We start from the raw sequence: 20,096 nt of genomic DNA, 5'->3' as shown, positions 1-20,096 counted from the left end.
TCTACCTTCAGGTTTAAGGAAGAGGAGGGTTTGCTCTTCCTCCTGTATGAAAGTAAGTCCCAGAGTCTTCGCCAAAGATAGGAGGCCATGAGACAAACACTGCTCACAATCCAGATATCCCTGCCCTTGAAGAAACCCTCCATGTCTCCCCTGCAGTCCCTGTGCCCTTTCAGCCTCGTGCTTGGCTCAGGTTAGCTCTGCTCCTCTGGGGGAGTGAGGTTCTCCTCAAATTCAGAGCCTCTGAGAGAAAGGTTTGTGAGGGGTGGCTGCCGGCTGCTGACAGCACACTGTGGATGCCAGAGTAAAGCACATGTGCCCCCCGTGTACCAGCCTCCAAAACAATCTGCCAAACCCCCTTCCTCCCACACACACACACACACACACACACACACACACAGACACACTCAAAGTCAACACCTCTCCAGCAGATAGTGGGATCCAGAAGGACAAGTTTATTTGTCTCTGTGACGAAAAAGTGACAGGTGCTAAAGCACAGAAGAGTCTCTCTCTCTGTCTCTCTCACTCTCTCACTCCCTCATTATCTCACTCTCTATCAAGCAATGCATTCTGGGAAAAGGGAGCTAAAAGCAGTATGCCTTGCTGTGTAGGCATACAAACTGTTCAGCTGATTATATAACTGATCGACCGTATGAAAGTATACTTACTGTGTTGGTGAAACATGTCCAGACTTCATCGCATTCTGTTCTGAGTAAAGTTAAACTACAGCTCTATGCCAGGAAACACTTATTGTCATTTTCATTCATGGAGTAGCACTGCACACAGAAACAATGGAACAATGACCAGTCGCTCGACTGAGAGATGTTCCACGATTTTGGGTGTGTAACAGAACTCATCCAACTGATTCAATCTAAATGTAGTCATCCTCTTGACATGAGGGGCTTTCTCTTGATTATGTTTTACTTGTTAACCAGTTTAGCTGTACCACAGCCATGTAGGCAGACCAGTTTAAGACTGTAGTGATTTATTGACAAATTTAAGTGTCACTCAGAGAATTTCACAGGGTCCAAGACTGTTTGGACCCAGCCGTAGTTTTAAAAAGACTCATTTTCCCCAGGGACTGACGCTGACTCTACATCATCTGTCTGTGTAGTTTTACAGTTGGGCAATATTTATGTTTAAACAACATAGATAAAAACAAAATAATATATGAATGAAATAAGATTCCAGTAACACTGGAGAGACAGTGTGATTATGACCTAACCTTACTGGTTTACATAACAGTAATTAAGATTACATCTTTAATAGTGTTACACAATTTTGCAGGCTAATCTCTACAGCTAACTTGAGCTATAGCAAGTCACTTACTCAGGGTCAAAAGCCAAGGTTACATTGTACTGTCAAGAAGTGTCTACAGGATTTGTAATAATATGTGTATTATCTAAAGGCCATAAGAGAACCAAAATACACTACGGTAATCCTGGGGATGAACAGAGCTAGCGCTCCTTCATTTTTAGCATGGAGTTGAGCTTTGGCTATTGGTTTCATTGATCATTGTTTAGGTGTGTACATAACCAGCCAGTACATATGGGAGGGACTGTCATAGACAGTGACACCTAAACTGTGTGAGATTTGTGAACTAAATCCCAAATGGGAGCCAAAATGGGGGAGTACTACCTTACTGCATTGGCTACTAGGCTGGAGATTCAAACCACAGTCCGCAAGGAATGCATTTCAAACAAAGATGTGGTGCCGACACAACACATCTTAAATTTTGTAATGAAATGGAAATCTGTGTCAGGTAGTGAGAATAAAATTCCACAGACAGCCTTCTACCTTAGTCCCAATCACAAATGCTATTACTACAAGACCTGAAGTTACTACAGCTTCAGGACTTGACGAACATTAAGAATTTGTGAAAGTTTGGTGTAAAAGCTATATGCTTTTCTGTAATTCTGTGCATTCCTCGGAGTAAAGCCACTCCAACATCAGCTTTCCTGGGCTCATATAGGACCCACCTATTCTGTGCTCCAGTCCGTTCATCATCCAATACCTGTTTTGTATCATTTCCTCCACAAGAGGGCGGTACAGTGCTTCTTATCGCCACTTATCGGCAACCAGGGTATGACTCAGGTGGTTTGTGGACTTTTTATATGTTTGGAATGCACACAAAGTAAATACATAAACAAATATATATATAACTTTGATTTTTTCCCCCTGTTTTTCTAACATTTTGAAGTGACTTCATATGAGTGAAGCGTGGTGTTTTCAACTGAGATGTACAATGAATGAGCTGCTAAGAAAATGGAAATTAACCGTCCTGTAAAATGACATTGTTTGAATGGTGCGAACTGTGACGGATTGTAGCTGTTCCCAAGCACGGAGTGTGTAAAAAAAAAATTAAGCGTGAATGTATAGCTACCTGCTCAGGGTACTCAGTGAGCTCTATGTGTTTAAGCTCCCAGAAGCAGCGCATGGTTTCCACCCTCTCCAGGTAGTGGAAGAAGGCTAGTTTACCCACACTCAGACTGTCAGAGCCCTGACGCACGGTCTTCAGCCTGGCCACTTTCAACGGCGGGGATGAGTCCGGGCCCCTCTTTGAAACTCCCTGTCCGGTCGGCTCATTGTTTTGCTTTTTGTCCGACCTGAACCATCCAAAAAAGTAAGAGGGAAAAAAAGTAATAGAAAACATGTGAATTAAAACAAGAAGTAACAATTAATGCATGTTATAAACAGGACATCTTTTCCCCGAGACTTAATTATTTTACACGGCCCAGACAAAATTCCTTGGCAGTTTTTAACTTGATTATTCAGGATAGTTCCTTTTCTTGCTCTTACTCTGACTACTACCGTATGTGCACATTACATTAAAATAACCCTGAAACTGTAGTAGCTATTGCGGTGCGTTACTACAAGACCCAGAATTCATTTAAAGTTCATGACCTTAACATCGTTTGTTACTGTCAAGTTAGTCAAACAGTTACTGTGAGAAATCTTTCTGCCATTTACCATTTGACCAAAATAAACATGCCTAACCATAACGGTTTCGTATCAAAATCTCTACAGGAATAAATATTGTGTGGTATGCGACGCGTCATGACGTAAGGCGCCAAAAACGAAATAAATAAAAACATGGCGGAATCGGGGATGAACACTGTGAAGTGCCCTGTGTGCGCAGGTGATTTTGAGCATTTTATCATCAACGCTCATTTGGATAAGTGTTTGCAAAACAATGACAATCAAGGTGCGCCCTCGTTACCAGAAAGCTTCCCTCAGAGTGGACCACCCTCTAAGAAATCTCGCATTTCTAAAGAAGTTCCATCTAGTCCAGCCCATGCGGCAAGTTCCGAGGCGCCGGGCACAGCCACGAAATCGAGTCGGTCTGCTCCCGTTTTTCCAGTTTTTCAGAACAAGCCGAAAGGTTTTGGACATCTTGAGAAAAACTCGACGTTAAACTCAATTGACCAAGGCACAAAACGCACTACACCAGACGATGGCAATATGCAAGAAGAGGAGCGAGTGTCGGACATAGCTTCTTGCACGAGGGATATTAAGCCTATGTCAAGCAAAACTACGTTTGCTCCGTCGACAAGGGCATTGCTAAATATCGATAAGCCCTTAGCGGAAAAAATGCGGCCAAGCACTCTTGAGGAGTACTTTGGCCAAAACAAAGTTGTGGGAGAACATACATTACTCCGGTCGCTGTTACAGTCACAGGAAATACCATCGCTGATCTTTTGGGGTCCGCCAGGATGTGGCAAGGTCTGGTTTGTGAACCCTTTAAGAGGTCTTAATTGATCAAAATTAATTTAGGATTTATCCAGTAAGATAAAGGTAATATGATATGCTATTGCAGTAAGATGAAGTACAAGTCCAATGTCCAATAAAACGATCGCAATACAACCGTGAAAATACTGAACAAAGCAGCTTGGTTTTAAAAGTATTATTAAATCCAAAAGAATATATTCTGTCTGTCCTTCTTCGCTCCACAGTTTTATCATTTAGGCTCAGTAGCCTTAATGATTTGTTAAGCAAGACAGACTGTTAGACTCTACCGTCCACAAACGGAAAGGGGGACGTAACCATGGCCCTTAATAATACATTGTAAATTAACGAATTAAAATATGAATATCAGTCAAGCCTGAATATGTTTTATTGTAATGCAAAATTAACACAGAACATCAAAAACTGAAAGACATTTCAGCACTGAAAAAAGTGCCCTATAAAGATTTAATTGAGGATATAATGATTGTGTGAAGTAATTGGACTTCCAATACTCCGTGTGTGACTGAATAATAACACAACAAAGTACAGAGGGGGGAAACGATGTTGTATGGCTATTTAATATAGTGAAATTGATCATTTAAGGTTTGGTTGGTAAAATACTTACTTTGACTCAACCGAATGTTTACTAGGGTCACCTAACTATTATGTTTATGGGGTCACTGACCTAGTTCAAAAAAGTTGTTGACGTTTGGCTTATTTTTTAAAGCGTCCTCTCATTGGGTTTTCAGATTTCTGTTTTGTGTGATCTAGTGAGTTGTACTCTAGTCTACAGAAGTTAAACCAGGCAGATTCAGCGAATTCAAACAGTTCTTTCTGTGTTTGGAAAGTTTGCCCTGGCATCATAGCAGGGAACCTCAGCCTGACTGTGGAGATGGCTATCGCACTGCTTCTTGACCAGGTAGCAAAATGTTTTCTTCTGACAAGCGTACAAACCTCAAAGGCAACCAGAACACTTTGTATAACTGTTATCACATTACTCATAACCTCATACTCGAGAGAGATGAGTGAGAAAAGGAGGCAGTGATTTTGTTGACATGTTTAGGACATTTATCTTAGCTCAGCCTTTATTTATTTGGACTTGGTTGTCTCCACTGAAGAGAGGGTGTGACATTGGTTGTACACATTACACAGTGAAACAGTTTCCAGGCCCAGAAAGCCTTGCAGCAGCTGTGGAAGCTGTAACCCAGCCTCAGAGGCTGTTGGCACGGCAACGCAGGGCACTGCTCCCAAGCGTGCGCACACTGGCAGTCTTTCCAAAGGAAAGGGGGCCGCTCAAGTTTTGCTTACTCTGTATGTTGCTATTTACTCTCCCATCTCTGATATGACCTGGATTTGTCATTGATGCTTGATTTTAGAGGTAACATGTGCAGCACGTATGCTGTGGACGTGGTTTCCCTTAGTGTCTATGTCCTGCCCTTGTATTCCAGTTTTAAGGAGTTGTGTGTTAGGCCTGTCACTACACCCTGAATATGGCCCTGGGTGGTTCATTCCCAGGCAGACAGTCCTGAGCACTGTCTGAGTCTGTGTTGGAAACACAGCCCAGCCCATGCGGATGAGGTTTGGAGAACCGATTAGTGAGAGAAAAGTTATTTGTGTCCAGTCTGTGCAGTCTCTAACCACAGAAATTACTGCCTGTGTGTATGGGCTTAAGAGGCCTCTGCATCTTGCCTCTGTCTGTCAAAATGTCAATGTATGAGGTAGAGCAGTCCAGTTAGCCAAAAAATTGCTTTCAGCAGTCAAAAACAAATATACATGCCGTAATTTATAATTTTAACCAATTATAGAACCCATATGCAGGTGAAACTGACTGTTCCTTTATAGATAGTGAACAAAGAGTCCACACGTGTAGCCTAAGCATCACTCCATCACAATTACAAGATTTACTGTATAAAAACAATGAACTTATAAAAATAATGAGAATTTAGATGACTATGCAGATTAATATAGTTTAAATGGTACTGACAGAAACTCAACATGGTTCACAGCTGCTATGATTCTAACAACCTCTGTAGCAGCTGAAATTATTTTCTGGAGAACATTTTTGCCTTTTTTGAGTGCATTCATTCTCTGGAGTGTTAATAGTAAGGATGGGTCAGTATGGAAGGCCCCATGATTTGTATTTATGGAATCAGTGCCACTCACTGGAAATGTATATACCAACATTAATGGTAAGAAATCTTCCAAAAAGGAAATGTTATTGGCTAGGTTGTGTGAAAAGGTAGTCTTGTTGGCTAGATTGTGTGGAGATGTCTTTGGAAGGACTGTGTGATGAGAGCACAGGGAGAGAGAACCAGGACAGGGCAGCTGAATTAGGACAAGGCCCTGTGTCAGGAGTCTGATTTCATAAGTTATTTTGGCTGTTTATAGCTTTGGTCTGTGGGATTTACAGAAGAACATTTATGGAGATTTATGCCGCCTGTCAACAGGGATAATGACAAACTAGACCTTTTTCCATAACTCAGACTCTGTAGAACTTATGTTGGCTTCATCAGCAGTTATAAGGCCATGTGAAAAATAAAGTTAATCAGGTCATGTTGTTCACTCTGTCACACTCTCTCTCTCTCTCTCTCTCTCTCTCTCTCTCTCTCTCTCTCTCACACACAGAGGCTTATGCATATGCATTAGGTGATTTACACACAAAACCTGTAATACAACAATACAGTTAAATTGTAACGACTTGTGCTTTGTCTTGTGCTCTAACTGGAAATCAGATCCTAAACCATCAGTGTGTTCTCACTGATCTGTTCTGTTTATTAATATTCTAAACCCGGATGATGGCCAGAGCTCAAGTATGTTTGGTAGCCCTGCTTAACAAAGAGTCTTTTTCCCCTCATGCTTTGTTATGTATGTTTTTTTGTTCATTTCAGTCATTGGTCTGGATTGTTGAAATTGTAAAGCGTAAATATAAATAAATGAATAAAAATAACTGGACAGTCTTTTAGATATTTGAAAAAATTTGTATAATTTTTTGCTGTCCCCAGACTACTTTGGCCCATATTATCGCCAGCAGCAGTAAAAAGAAAGGTACGGCACGGTTTGTGACACTCTCTGCAACCAGCGCTTCCACCAATGACGTGCGAGAGGTCATTAAACAAGCCCAGAATGAGCTTCGCCTCTGCAAGAGAAGGACCATCTTATTCATCGACGAAATACATCGCTTTAACAAGTCCCAGCAGGTGGGAGACGCTTTCTCCAAAGCATACACGTTTTTAGAACATGTCAGTAAAAGAAAGATGACAGTTATTCTAATACAGTGTGATATCTCATTGTTTTTCAGCATAGACAGTGCTCTAAGACACATGATCATCATCCCTGTTAACTGACCCTTCTCTGGGTGTTTACAGCAGACTCTCAGTCAGTCACCTCAGGGCCTCTGAAAATGTGGTGTTAGAACGTGATTGGATGGTTAATCAACTCCTATTAACACTTAAGTGATGTGCTGAGATTACTCACAAACACCCAAGACCAAACCCTATCCCCTGCAGCAAAGCACTCAATGAGTCCTGTTTTTAGAGCTGTCCTCAGCGCAAAATGTTTCCCACCATGCAGAGACGTGATAGTCCTGTGAGTCATTTTTGCTCTTCTGGTTCTTGATTTATTGCTGGAGTTTGAGGTCTGTGATGTCTCTGTCAGACATACAGTATCAAATGCCAAACGGGCTTGAAGCTTTGTCTTTAGTCTATATTTAGTGTTTGGTTGGTTTTATAGGGAACACGTGTGTTTTATGGTGGACACTCCTTTGTGCCCTGCAGGGTCACCTCACATGCATTTGCTTGAACAGTCTGTCTGCAGAGGGCTTTAACTACTCTCAAAGCACCCATCTGAAAATACACACTGGATTATAATTACTGGAACAATACAGCTGCCAGGGAGTCCCCTTACTCTCTTTTCCCCTACTGGGTTAGGTATCTGAATGAGTATCCCTGTCACAAAGAGACAACAGGATGGATGGAGGATAGCGTTGGAAATGACGAGGCCTTGCACCATACCAGAATAGTTACTTCTAAGAGGGCGGCGTGTGGAAAAACAGTTAGCTTACAAGAGAGAAAATATCACTCAATGAAGACAAAGTTAAGCAGCCTGGAAGTCTCATTCTATATGTGTCTCTTAGGCCACAGGACTGGAATGGAATTGATTTGATCTGTGAGAAAGAGAGTGTTGGGTTTTTAGTCAGAGCAGTAAATGTAGGTTTCGGGCGACTGACTGTAAGAGTCAAACCATGTTTACGTTCCTCCATTCTCATGGCAGTTAAATGAATCAGTGTCTGTACTTTTCTCAGTTTTAATATGGCTGCCTTTTGCTCTGTTCATTCATATACTTTATACTTTAGGAACTTGGCAATTTGTGGCTTTGAAATCTGTTATCAGTCAAAGCTATTTTTCCAAGCACCAAGAGGAATTTTTTCATGTAAAAATAAGTCAAAGCTTGCACAAAGTTGTGGCAAAAATGTAAGACACTACATCAGTAACTTTCCAGACAGGACATCTGCCATTCTGTTAAATCAGTTATCATTTTAACACCTTGGTTTGATGGATGGAGCACCCCACTCCCATTGAGACAGCACATCTCGTCATGCAGGGCGTGCTTTATGCATTCTCCTTTCCGTCTTTTCAGCAGACATTTCATTTTCATTACTGCCCAGTTGACAGGGGGAGAACTTTGCGTTCATAAGTAGTTGGCTATAAGTCTTGGGGAAAGGTCCTGTAACCATAAGCATTCGTGTCTGCCTTGCTTTTCCTGCCTGGCTCTTCAAACAGTCGTCACTTCCTTTTACGGCTTGCTGGAGTATTATAAACTAGGCATTTAATGGTTATATTCAGTTCTACCTACTGTATAGCAGTTATTTACTTTACCTTACATTCTCTGTCCCATCAGGGACAAATCAAACTGATATTTGCCCTATATAAACAAATATGAAATATCATTTCATCTCAGTAACATGTGTCTTGTAGAGGAGTGTATTCACTTACCCCTGATATTTTCCCATTTTGGGGATGCTTAGGACCTTCTTTTCTGTGCCTCCCATTTTCTGTTCTTTTTCACTCTTCTGTCTTTCTCTGTCTCTCTCCCCACAACCGTGTCTCTCAGGACACCTTTCTCCCACACGTGGAGTGTGGAACAGTCACTTTGATCGGGGCGACCACGGAGAACCCCTCCTTCCAGGTGAACAGTGCTCTGCTGAGCCGCTGTAGGGTGCTGGTGCTGGAGAAGCTGTCAGTGGAAGCTATGGGATTGATCCTCCGGCGAGCGATAAATTTTCTGGGATTACAGATTGTACCGACGGATGGTCTGAGCAAACGACCCTCAGCTTCAGTGGATCTTCACCAGTCGGAGTAAGTATGAGTGTGTGTTTAGGTGTGCGTGCGTGTGTATGTGTGTACGAGTGCCCTCTTGGCAGGGAGAGTGGCCTTGTTATCACGGCCTGTGTGGAATTCCATCCAACCCCGCATGGCACCCGGAAGCTTGGTCTTAGATCCTCATTGGCTGAGCGCAAAGTCATTTAACACTTTGGTCCCACCTCCACTGTTTTGTTTAGGTGGCTAATTAGTTTGGCAGGCTTGGGATTGGTTGGCACTCATCCAGAACCCCCTCCCTCCCTCTCTGCTCCATAACATTCAGAAGGAGCAATGTTGGGTTGGGGGAGGAGGGGCTCTGAAGTGAGACAGCTGCTAACGGCTGGCACTGGGTGAAACTGATGGGTTTACTACGTGCCAGATAAATAGGTATCTTTGTAAACAAATGTTTTCTGTGCTTATGGTGAATGTTGCTAAGCCAGGCAACCAGATTGTTTAATCCGTCTGGGTCACAGTGATGTGTTAATGCACGGACACTGATGTGCTGAAACAGTTATGTTTATCACCACACTGGTTCATTAGTGTGTCGTAAAAAAAAAAAAATAGCCACACTGGTTCAAAAAGGTTTCTCACTTTAACACACTGGACTTGCATTTGACTGCACATTTTGGTCTTCCCTATAACTGTCATTTCAGACTCAACGTAGATTTCTTATTCACATACGAATAAGGAAAAATTTGCCTGATGGCCTTCTCAAATGTACCATAAAGAGAACAGAATAATTAGAAACAGAACAGTTAAAAAAAAAATCCACCCCTGTATCAGTACAAAATGCCGCGTTGAAGTACCTGGCAGGACTTCTGTGTTCACCCGATCGGAATTAAAAGAGTGATAGTTCGTTACCCGAGTATGATGTATGTTGACAGAACAGCGCCAGGAATGTTGGCCGCAGGTCCCAGGGATGTTCCAACTGGGACAGCTGGTGTAGTGTGTCTCGTGTTGGTTGCCCATTCGAACCCAAACACCCTTCTCCCTGTAACCACTTGGCGAGCCCAGTGGGTAGTGAATCTGCCTGCAGGACTGGTTTTGAGTTTTACTACCTGTTGGTATCACCTCCTAAGGAACGCCATGCAGCTTATTCAGCCAGAGCAAAGTAAACTGTCTAACTGCCCCTTTAACCCTTAATTTGCTGCTCTCCCCTTTAACTCTTAATCTGCTGCCTGGAAACCAGACTGCCCGAATGAAGTGGTACAGTCTCCTTTATCTGGGCAGTAATGGTTTACAGTCCAGGCTGCTTTTTTTGCTGTTGTTGTTCTGTTTGTTTTTTAATCTGGTGTGTGCGCGCGTGCATGTGTGCTCCACAGAGAAGTTCCTTTTCATGATTTCATATAGGTAATTTATGGAGCTCCACTCCAGTGATATGCTTGAGTTTTAGATGACAAAAAAAAGAAAAACAGAAAGAAAGAGAGAAAGGTGTATGGTGTGCTTTGTGATGGCAGTTTTACTAATCAAACAAGAAATTGCTTATAACAAAAATATGTAACTGTGCCCTGTATGGTCCTCTAATGATGACAACATCATTTGTATCGGTTTCTGAGTTTTAAGAGTCTAATCTTATTCTCTTTCTGAACTAAATATCTGTCCTACTGCACTAAGCACCTCCTCAAAACTGTTTTTTAACAGGCAGGGTTGTGTTTAGTCTGAGGGAGCTATTTTTCAGTGAAGGGAAAGAAGTCAGCTCTCTTTTCACTGTAGGCTTTTGCCCCAAAAGTTGCCAGTTTTCTTCTCTTTTTGTGTGATTTCTTTGAAAAGCAATTGAAAATAAAGTACAGGAAAAGTCCATCTCCAATGCTCACACTGACATGCCATATATAGTCGACACTAGCGCAGTATAGACCACTGAGATTATTTTCAGTGTATAGTATATTGTTTGTACTTTTTTAAAAATGCCACAGTAAAACACGGTTATATACTAAAGTACAGCTCTGAAATTTTATGTACATAGTTACTTTTAATGTGAATGTAATGTGAGCAGTGAAAGTGGCAGGCAGACGTGTATTTTTAATTTTAGTTCAACTTTGATCATATTTGAGGGGAAATACAAGGAAATGGTTCAGTGGAGTATTGCGTAGTGGTCCTGCTCAGACATTTATCAAATCCTGCTGCAGGGTTCTACTGTTCTAAACAACTGGACCAATACTAGAGATGCACCAGTCGACCGACCATCAATCAGAACTGGACAGTTTTTGCTCCTAACACGAAATCGGTATCTGGCCGGTTTTCTGTTTCTTTAGGCCAATCTGTGCTCCGGAAATGTACGCTCCATGCACACAAGCTGCACTGGTATCATTTCCCAAAATGTCATTTGTGTGAAACTATCACGAAGTCTGTGAACAGGACATTAAGAGGACGTTAATGCCTGCTGAGGAAAAGTTCAACACAGAGGACGTTCGGCACAACAAATTCGATAGGACATGTAACAGTGCATCACCCAAAAGAACACGATGAGTATCTTAAATGACTTTATAATGCTAAACATGCAAAAGCTTCACCCCTCACTCAACCATTGTTACAGACAGGAAAAGAAACCAACTAGCTTGTGACAAATCTGAAATGCCTCTTTTTGCAAAGAACTTATATACGCTGTTGAAAGAGAAGCCATAAACAAAGTAATGACCAGTGCCAACTAAAGGCAGTATAGTTCTTTGTAGGATTAACATTTTATTTTATCTTAAATTAAATTATGTCAATGTAATTTCACAAAGCTAAAGTCAGACCATTCTGATTTTTGCTTTAAATCTTGAAATTATAGAATATAATTTAAAATAAAAACAACTGCTGATGCTACATGTACGTAGCATCTTTGTTTTGCTCATTACGCAGTTGTTTAAGGACAATTCGGCCTGTTGAAGAGAAAATAAACATTTTATTCATGTATTCTTTCTTTCTTTCTTGTCTGTTGTTTTAAAAAGAAGCAAAAAATCAGTATTAGAATCGTCCCATTTTCTTGTAAAAAAGAAAACGGCAATCGGAATCAGCCATGAAAAATCTCTAACCAGCATGTAGTCCTCTGTAATCTCTCTGGTTCGCAGACCTAATATGATGTTGACAGAACAAATTAAGAGAAACAGACTCCCTAAAAGAGACCCAGGCTTTGCATTCAGCGGTCACCATTTTTTAATACTAAAAATACCACTAAATGATACATCACTAAAAATGGAGGTTTGAAAAGCCATACTGTCTCCCTCCCCAGAGGTACAGATGAGTTGGTAGTCAAGTATGGTAGTCAAGTGCCGGTGCAGTGTAATGGTTTACCCATTAGTGCAGGGCTGCTAAGAATGAAAGGGGGTGAGGTAAAGTACCCAAAGAGATGTGACCCAGTTGGATACCCTGGCAGGGGTCCAGCTTGTGTCCCTGTCCTCACTTTGGAAACAAGATTGAGGAGACTGGCAGTTATTCGATGCTCAGAAGGACACCCTATTCTGCTCCTGCCTTTGCCAGCGCCACAGCCATGGAACACCCAGAGCCAGCGGGGTGAGCTAGCTAACATAGCCACATCTCCATGTCCGGAAAAATCCGCTGAGAAGCAAGAGTTGCTCTTGGTTGAGGTTGGACAAGTCATTTTTCTGGCCGTTCTCCATGGTTCTCAGATACATTATATCCACTGCATGTCTCCTAAATCTTGTCTGTTGCTTTTACTCTTCAAGCAGTGGCCTACTCTTAGCCCCCCTAATGGAATTCTGGCTTAAATCTGATGCATGGTTATGAAAAAACACAAAACCAAGAATACTGTGTTTGAAACTGGAACATCAAATGAACTGAGAAGAATGTATGTGAAATCATGCTAATGCTAATAGAGGCATTCAGACATATCAATACATACCAAAAAAAAATGTTTCTAGTTTCATGCTGCATGGCCTTTGACATTTCTTTTATACCTGCAATTTTACACTGCCAGATTATTCACTAGCTAACTAGAGGTTGACATTTGTTGTTCGACTCCAAGGTAACGGAGGAAGAAAACAGTCGTATTTCAAGCCCAGTCTTGGGGAACTGTGAGTAGCCAGGCCCTGTGTGTTTAGCCAGGCTCCCCTCAGTATTTACCACATTCAGAAAGCCATACAGAGCATTGGCTTAAAGCTGGGAGGGATATTTTGGTGTGTGGTGGTTAAACTCTGTGGATGAGCATACCTGCTCAAAGTATAGCATTAAATGGATTAGCTATTTCTTCTGATCCCCTTTCAGGCAAAACTGTATAAAACATCAAAGGCTATTATCATGAGGTCCCAGGAAAGTATTACCAGTGAGCCCAAATACGCATCGCACTAAGAACCAAATGATCTTCAGTGAATCCAATCTTTTGTCCACCAAGCACATAATGCACATATTCCTGAAAGTACTTCCAGATGGCTGTAACGGCCTTTCCCTTGTTCCTCTTAAGAAGAAATGTCATTGGCAAAATTGGCCAACAGTTACCGTGAAATGAGCCATGCAGTTAGCAGTCATTTAACAATTACCAGGTCATTTAAACATGCCCAAGTGGATGAGGCTACTCAGGACTAGTATCAGTTTACTCGTACCTGTTTTAAAATGAACCTCTTTTAAATGTTATGGTCCTGTAGATTCTAGTAAGAGGATGTAGGATTTGGCGGTTTTGACAAGTGGTAGACACTGTAGATCCCTTTGAAAAGTACTCATTATTATTATTGTTGTTGTTGTTAGAGCCCAACCGAAATAGGATTTTTTCAGACGATTTCTATATTTGATTATTTAAAAATCCGATAATGATAAATCAGCCGATATTCTTTTTTTTTTTTTTTTTAATTAAGAAACGCTTAACATGAACAAAGATACACATAAAAAAACATTTATGTGTGGTTATTTAAGAGTCATCAGCAACATAATGCAGTTTAAAAGTAAACATGTTTTATTGTCAAATAGTACGTTGAACAAAAGTACAACAAAATATGTTAATGTTCTGATAAATAATGCAGTAAATTGATACAGTGACCACGAATAAACGCTGCTGTTGAATGCATGTAATACTGTAGTAGTGTCATATCAAGGACTTGTGACTTTGGGATTTCACACTACACAGTTGAAAGAGAAGCTAGATAACTTTTTTTGGCAACCAAGCTGTGTTGGATATTTGTTCAGCTCATGTTTATTTACATGTCCCCTCTGGTTTAATAATTTCCAATGCACCGACCGCACAGACATGCAAGTCGCAGATATATTTACCATTGCTTCATTTAGGCAGAATTAAATTAACACTACAGTTTAATCGCCCATTAAGGTTATCAGTTGTCCACTGATATTCATGGCATTAGTTAGGTTTGTCGGTGACCTGATTAGCAATGGACAGTGTTATAAGCTGCTATAAGCGAGGTTGCCAGAGAATTTTTAGAAGTGACAAGGGAGAAATGACAGGAATGTTGTTTCTTTACTCGCTAGGGCTGCCACGCTGTTTCATAAATAAACCTACAATCAAGTTTGTCAACAGCATAGTCTACACCATTCAACTACCATAATGTTAAATGGAATTTTGATGTTTGACTGATTGTACCGGCTTTCACGTTACAGCAAAACCAGGCATGGCTGACATGAATGTCATAATATGGTTGGACGATCTGGATCTTCCGGCCATCTTCCGTCTCTTTTTTTTTTGTCATGTATCGGCCTTTATAAACGCCGATACCAATTTATCTGCAATTAGTTCATATCGACCAATAATATCGGAACGCCCCCGGCTCTTGTTGTTGTTGTTAATAATAATAATAATAAGATTATTAATATCAATATTAATATTAGTATTATTATTATTAGCTCCTTTAAACAACCACCTGGCTAAATCATGTTCTGTTTGCCAGAGATTTCCAAACTGAGAGGACCATTAGCTCATACAGCGGTGTAAATCTGAACATTTCAACCCTATCTCACAGTAAAATGAACATGTCAAGAAACTGTTTAGCCATTTTAGGATTGTGAGGGAAAGATGGAACCAGGGAAACTGGTGAAGCATGTCAGTGTGGTCCAGTCCACAGACACTGTTCAGGGTGAGAGGTTGTAATATTGTGTATGGAAGGGAAAAGATATCTCAGAGGTACAGCTTAATATGGATGTTTTACTATAATCACCTGCGTTGTGATGAGCACCAGAACCTCAGTTTACCCAACCCTGCCCTCTTACAGACAGCATGATTGGGTTTGGACAACACTAAACTTAGACTAAGCAATTCCTTTATACCCACCCCCACCCCCCCATTTACAAAAAGAATGAATGTAAGTCTCTGTTTTTTCACCCTGTTATTCCATTTGTTGGTGAAGGAAATGTATACGTACAAAGGGGAAACCATTTGTCTGTGCTGTCACACAGCCTATCTCTAGTGGAAACCAAAGTGACATGGTGAAAATAACAGGAGATGATTGGCCCGAGCCCCTGAAAACACGGGCTGTGAATGTCGGCAGAGGGCCTGAGTGCTGCCCCAGCGAAATTGAAGTGAGTTCTGACACCTCAGCCCAGGCCAGTGAAATCAGCCAGGCCAACCTGGTCTGGAGCCATTGGCACAAGCTCAGAGTCTCCGGGGCTAAAGAGGCTCATGTTTGGGTCGTTTCGTTTCACAGAATTTAACTCCTTGTGAAAGCATAGTTAGGAGAGGGCTTAATGACAGACTGTGTAATTAAATGTGCAAGAAAGCATTACCTTCCTGGACTAGGTTTATGGTTGTGTGATATTTATGGAGTTACCGAGGAGCAGGCTTTACCAAAACCGAGACCTCCTTTTTGGATTTGGAGTGTTTTAACTGAACTTCGGTCTGTCTGTTTATGCTACCACAAGTCTGAGTTTTAATGAAATATTTTTTGAGGGGTTTTTTTGTAAGTGTATGACTTTCCATCCCCATCACACCAATTTGAAAATACCCAGGATAACAGCCATATAGGGACAGCCTGAATTCTACTAAACTGAAATTACACAATTTATGAAATGTTAAAAGATTTTTCGAACTCACAAAGAAACATTTTGGTTTAGTTCTGAAATGAAGGAAAATTAACATTCAGCTGTAATTTTGTTTATTTGTTAAATTAGTTTGGGGTATTCTGTTTGTTTCTTTCTTTTTCCCTCAGCCTGCAGGTCTACATCGAGCAGAAAGCCGTGGACACCATTGCCCACCTGTGCGACGGTGATGCCCGTGTGGGCCTTAACGGCCTGCAGCTGGCCGTGCAGGCCCGGGTGGCCGCCGTCCAGCCTGCACCATCCCAACCCAATGGCACCTCACCTGAAATCCTCATCCAGGAGGACCACGTCAAAGAAGGTCTGCAGAGATCGCACATCCTCTACGACAAAGCTGGTGAGCTCAAACCTGTCAGACCTGTTTAACAAGCACCCTCCCTAGCCCTGTAACTGGACACGGAGAACCCAGAGTCCAGAAGCTTTAATGGAAGAAGCACAGACTAAAATACATGGACAGTGGCAGCGTATTGCTCACCTAGCGCAAAGATGAGTGTGAAAACACAAGCATGGGAAAAAAATTAAAGGGAAAAGAAACACAAAATTTACTTATAACTCAAAGAAAAGTACAGTGGGTCTCATTCACCAATATCTTTTCTTAGTTTTTTCTTAAATTTGTTCTTAAGAAAGATCCTAACAAAAAGTCTACATCTGATTCATGACGTATTTTTAATCTGCAGAAGTGTTCGCATCTTTGTTCTTGTAATGATGAATCTCATTGTCATCGTAAATTGGAAGCACATGCTAGTTGTTCCTTATTAGCACAGGTAAACGCCCTGCCAATCCCCATAAAAGGGCATGAGGGCCGTGTGCACACACACAAATCTATGGAAGCCCATTTCGGCCACATTAAAAAAAAAGTTTGCTTAATTGCGACTTAATTTCTCGGAATGCCAACGTTATTTTGCAGAATTCCAACCTTATTTCTGACAAATCCAACTTTATTCCTGACTTTTTTTCTCAAAATTCCAAATTTTTTCCCTTGCAATTCTAACTTTATTTCTCATAATTCTGAGTTCTTTTCTAACAACCAACAAGTAGCTTGAGCCATAACTTCTGTTCCCACTATAATGGTTCAATGCAACACGCAGAAAGTATCGGACAGGAGCGAAGCCTACTCTGCTCTGTCCAGGTAGTTTAATATTTATCCATATGTAAAAGTAAAACTGACTGATTCTCACACGCCTGCTTTACAACCTGTCTGGTTTCAGATGGGATAACCCGTTAGTAGTGTATGTAAAACTACTGCTCACTCATAACAGTCTCCATCACCTGTTATATTCTCATATTGCTCTTTTTGTTCATTGTACAAAAGTATGAATAAATATGCACTACATTCTGGAGTGTTAGATGATGTGTTAGTGTAGTGTTTATTTATTTTAAAGACCATAATGCTTTGTAAAATCATGAATAATTAAAAAAAAATATTATAATGATAAAATGTTATTGTAATTTAAATTCTACAATATTAACTGCAGAATTGAAGAGAATACAATAAACAGTTGTTCTTTACAAACATGTCAGCATTCAGATTAGCATAAGTAGTGTGCTTAGATTCTGTTCTTACCTAAGAACAAATCCCAAATAAGAAAACATTGGTAAATATCGGGAAACTGTGTAACTGGGTTTTAAGAATAAATTTCCTCTTAAGAACGGTGAGTGAGGCCTGATGTTTTTTTCCACACTGTAGTCTCATTTTTAAAAAGTTTTTTGCCAGTTGAGTGGAAAGTCCTTCATCCAGAGAACAGTAACGTGATATTTATCTCTCAATCCTGCACACCACAGTACGTGAAAGAAAACTGGACATGTATAGTGGCAGTGTTTTTCTTACCCCTCAAATTGTCTGTTTAAGACACGCAATTTGATAAGGCATGAAAGTGTGCGTAGAAATTGTTGGTTCTGCTTAAATGGTTCAGGACACAGCCTTAAGGGCTTGTCACTGTGACAACCAACTGTTGTCCTGTTTGAGGAACCAGTCAGCTGTACATTAATCCTTCCATAGATAACACCTGTGTCATAGCCCAGAACAGGGTGAATAATGGCCGCTTACATAACAGTCTGTAAGAAGGAGATTTGCTGTATCCCTACTATAGTGGCTGTTGTCTCTTTTATGGCAATGACAAGGTTCCATGAGAGTGAGTTATAAATTTTAGTCTTTGTGTCACACAAGATGAAGAGTTAACTGTATGCATCACTGAGGCTTTGTATGTCTGTTTCTGTTCTTTTACTGTGTTCCCTGTCTCTGCCTGCCCTCTCTTTGATTGACAGGTCTGATAGACTGTCCTGTGTCCTGCACCATGCTCATGACCTATGTTCTCTTTGTGTTATTCCATATAGTGTGTTTATTTGGTTGTTGTGTGGTTATTGGTGTGCGTGCACACCTGTGTTTGCTCACAGCTGAAATGTTCACCTTTCTGTCTGTGTGTTTGTGTCTGTGTGTGTACATGAAGGAGAGGAGCATTACAACTGCATCTCAGCCCTGCATAAGTCAATGAGAGGTTCCCATGAGAACGCTGCCCTCTACTGGCTGGGACGCATGCTAGAGGGAGGGGAAGACCCACTCTACGTGGCCCGCCGCCTGGTCCGTTTCGCCAGCGAAGATGTTGGTGAGTGTGAAAATCTCTTTCACACCTTTCTCACTTGGTAATTATTGTTGGGGGGGGGGGGGGGCGGGGTTGAGTTTTTTTCACAGATCCACACTCAGCAGTCAGTGTTTCAGCCATAAAGCCCAAAGATATGTTCTCCCTAAAAAAACATAAACTGCTGTCAGCTGGACAGATTCAAAATATGCCATGTTTTAGCCATTTTAGTTAATGGAATAACAGGAGTGAAATTAGGCTCCAATGTTGTTACTCACTGTCTTTGTCTCCATTTCTGGTCACTTACGGAGCTCACACACCTCTTGTGTCACTGACACACACAAGCATCATTATCTCTAGCAAAAGATACACGCAAGCATCATTATCTCAAGCTAAACCATGTTTGCCACATCACATGACCTGACAAACATGTTCCCACAGGTCTGGCCGACCCCGCAGCCCTCACGCAAGCCGTGGCCGCCTTCCAGGCCTGCCACTTCATTGGCATGCCAGAGTGTGAGGTATGATTGGCTGAGACCATCTCCATGGATACAAAGGAATGAGTCTCACAACAGTGCCACACTTCATGTGACAAATGATTACCTGACAGATAAGATATTACACTAGAAATTTTTCTTTCGTACATTTCATACATTAGCCTTGATTATCAAGCTGCCTCTTAAAGTACCAGTTAATTCAGTTTGCGAAGGTCTTATATTATGATTCCATTTCTTTTGAGTCATGTATTTCTTAACTGTGAATCAGGAGTGTTGTTTTGCTCATTAGCTGCTCTCTTTCTCCCTGCAGGTGATTCTAGCTCAGTGCGTAATATACCTTGCCAGAGCGCCCAAGTCAGTGGAGGTATACAAGGCTTACGACAATGTTAAGGCATGTCTACGGAGCCACCGGGGCCCGCTGCCCCCTGTGCCTCTCCACCTGCGAAATGCTCCCACCCGACTAATGAAGGACCTCGGTTACTCAAAAGGCTATAAATACAACCCTAACTTTAGCGGCCCTGTGGAGCAGGACTACCTCCCAGATGAACTACGGGGCGTGAATTTCTTCACCTGGACCCCTTCTAACCCATAATCTCTCACTTTTAGAGATGACTCTTGGAAATGCAGCCTTGGGCTGCATTATCTGAACACTGATATTTTCTTTGCACTTGTAAGGTGAAGTCATTCTTTTAGCTTTCTGTCACTTTATTTTTGTTATTTCATGGCCAGCTGCTTTACAGTAAAAAATAATATGTTCTTCAAGCACCTTTGCTATTATGAATGATGGTTATTTAATTACATTGTTCTATGTAACAGCTTGTTAAATTGTTCTTCTTTATAGATGATATTGTGCTCCCAGCATCAATATGATCATAACTGGCATGGCAGTATCACCCACCAACTGGTACTACCCAGTATTTTGTTGGTAGGCAGTATATCTACACAACATCACGCTCAGCACACCCTGCACTTTC

The 20,096-nt window shown here is 41.3% G+C and overlaps 1 protein-coding gene across 1 annotated transcript; it reads left to right on the top strand.

Moving 5' to 3' along the window:
• The first annotated feature begins 3,090 nt into the window (after positions 1–3,090).
• wrnip1 (WRN helicase interacting protein 1) lies at positions 3,091–19,770 on the top strand. Its single transcript, XM_030774814.1, has 7 exons — positions 3,091–3,720; positions 6,726–6,920; positions 8,833–9,077; positions 16,163–16,386; positions 18,497–18,652; positions 19,067–19,146; positions 19,433–19,770. Exons 1-7 carry the CDS (start codon positions 3,091–3,093, stop codon positions 19,712–19,714), a joined length of 1,812 nt encoding a protein of 603 aa, XP_030630674.1. The 3' UTR covers positions 19,715–19,770.
• The last annotated feature ends 326 nt before the right edge of the window (positions 19,771–20,096 follow it).

Source organism: Chanos chanos, chromosome 5, assembly GCF_902362185.1.
Source record: "Chanos chanos chromosome 5, fChaCha1.1, whole genome shotgun sequence".
NCBI lineage: Eukaryota > Metazoa > Chordata > Actinopteri > Gonorynchiformes > Chanidae > Chanos > Chanos chanos.
Note: the sequence above shows the minus strand (reverse complement) of the source record. Positions and strands in the feature narration are given on the sequence as shown.

Bases quoted from the DNA above. Each gene is read 5' to 3' on its own strand.
- wrnip1 (XM_030774814.1), top strand. From the start codon at position 3,091: ATGGCGGAATCGGGGATGAACACTGTGAAGTGCCCTGTGTGCGCAGGT. The intron at 6,921-8,832 runs GTGGGAGACGCT...CGTGTCTCTCAG, and splicing joins GCTTTAACAAGTCCCAGCAG to GACACCTTTCTCCCACACGT. The intron at 18,653-19,066 runs GTGAGTGTGAAA...ATGTTCCCACAG, and splicing joins TTTCGCCAGCGAAGATGTTG to GTCTGGCCGACCCCGCAGCC.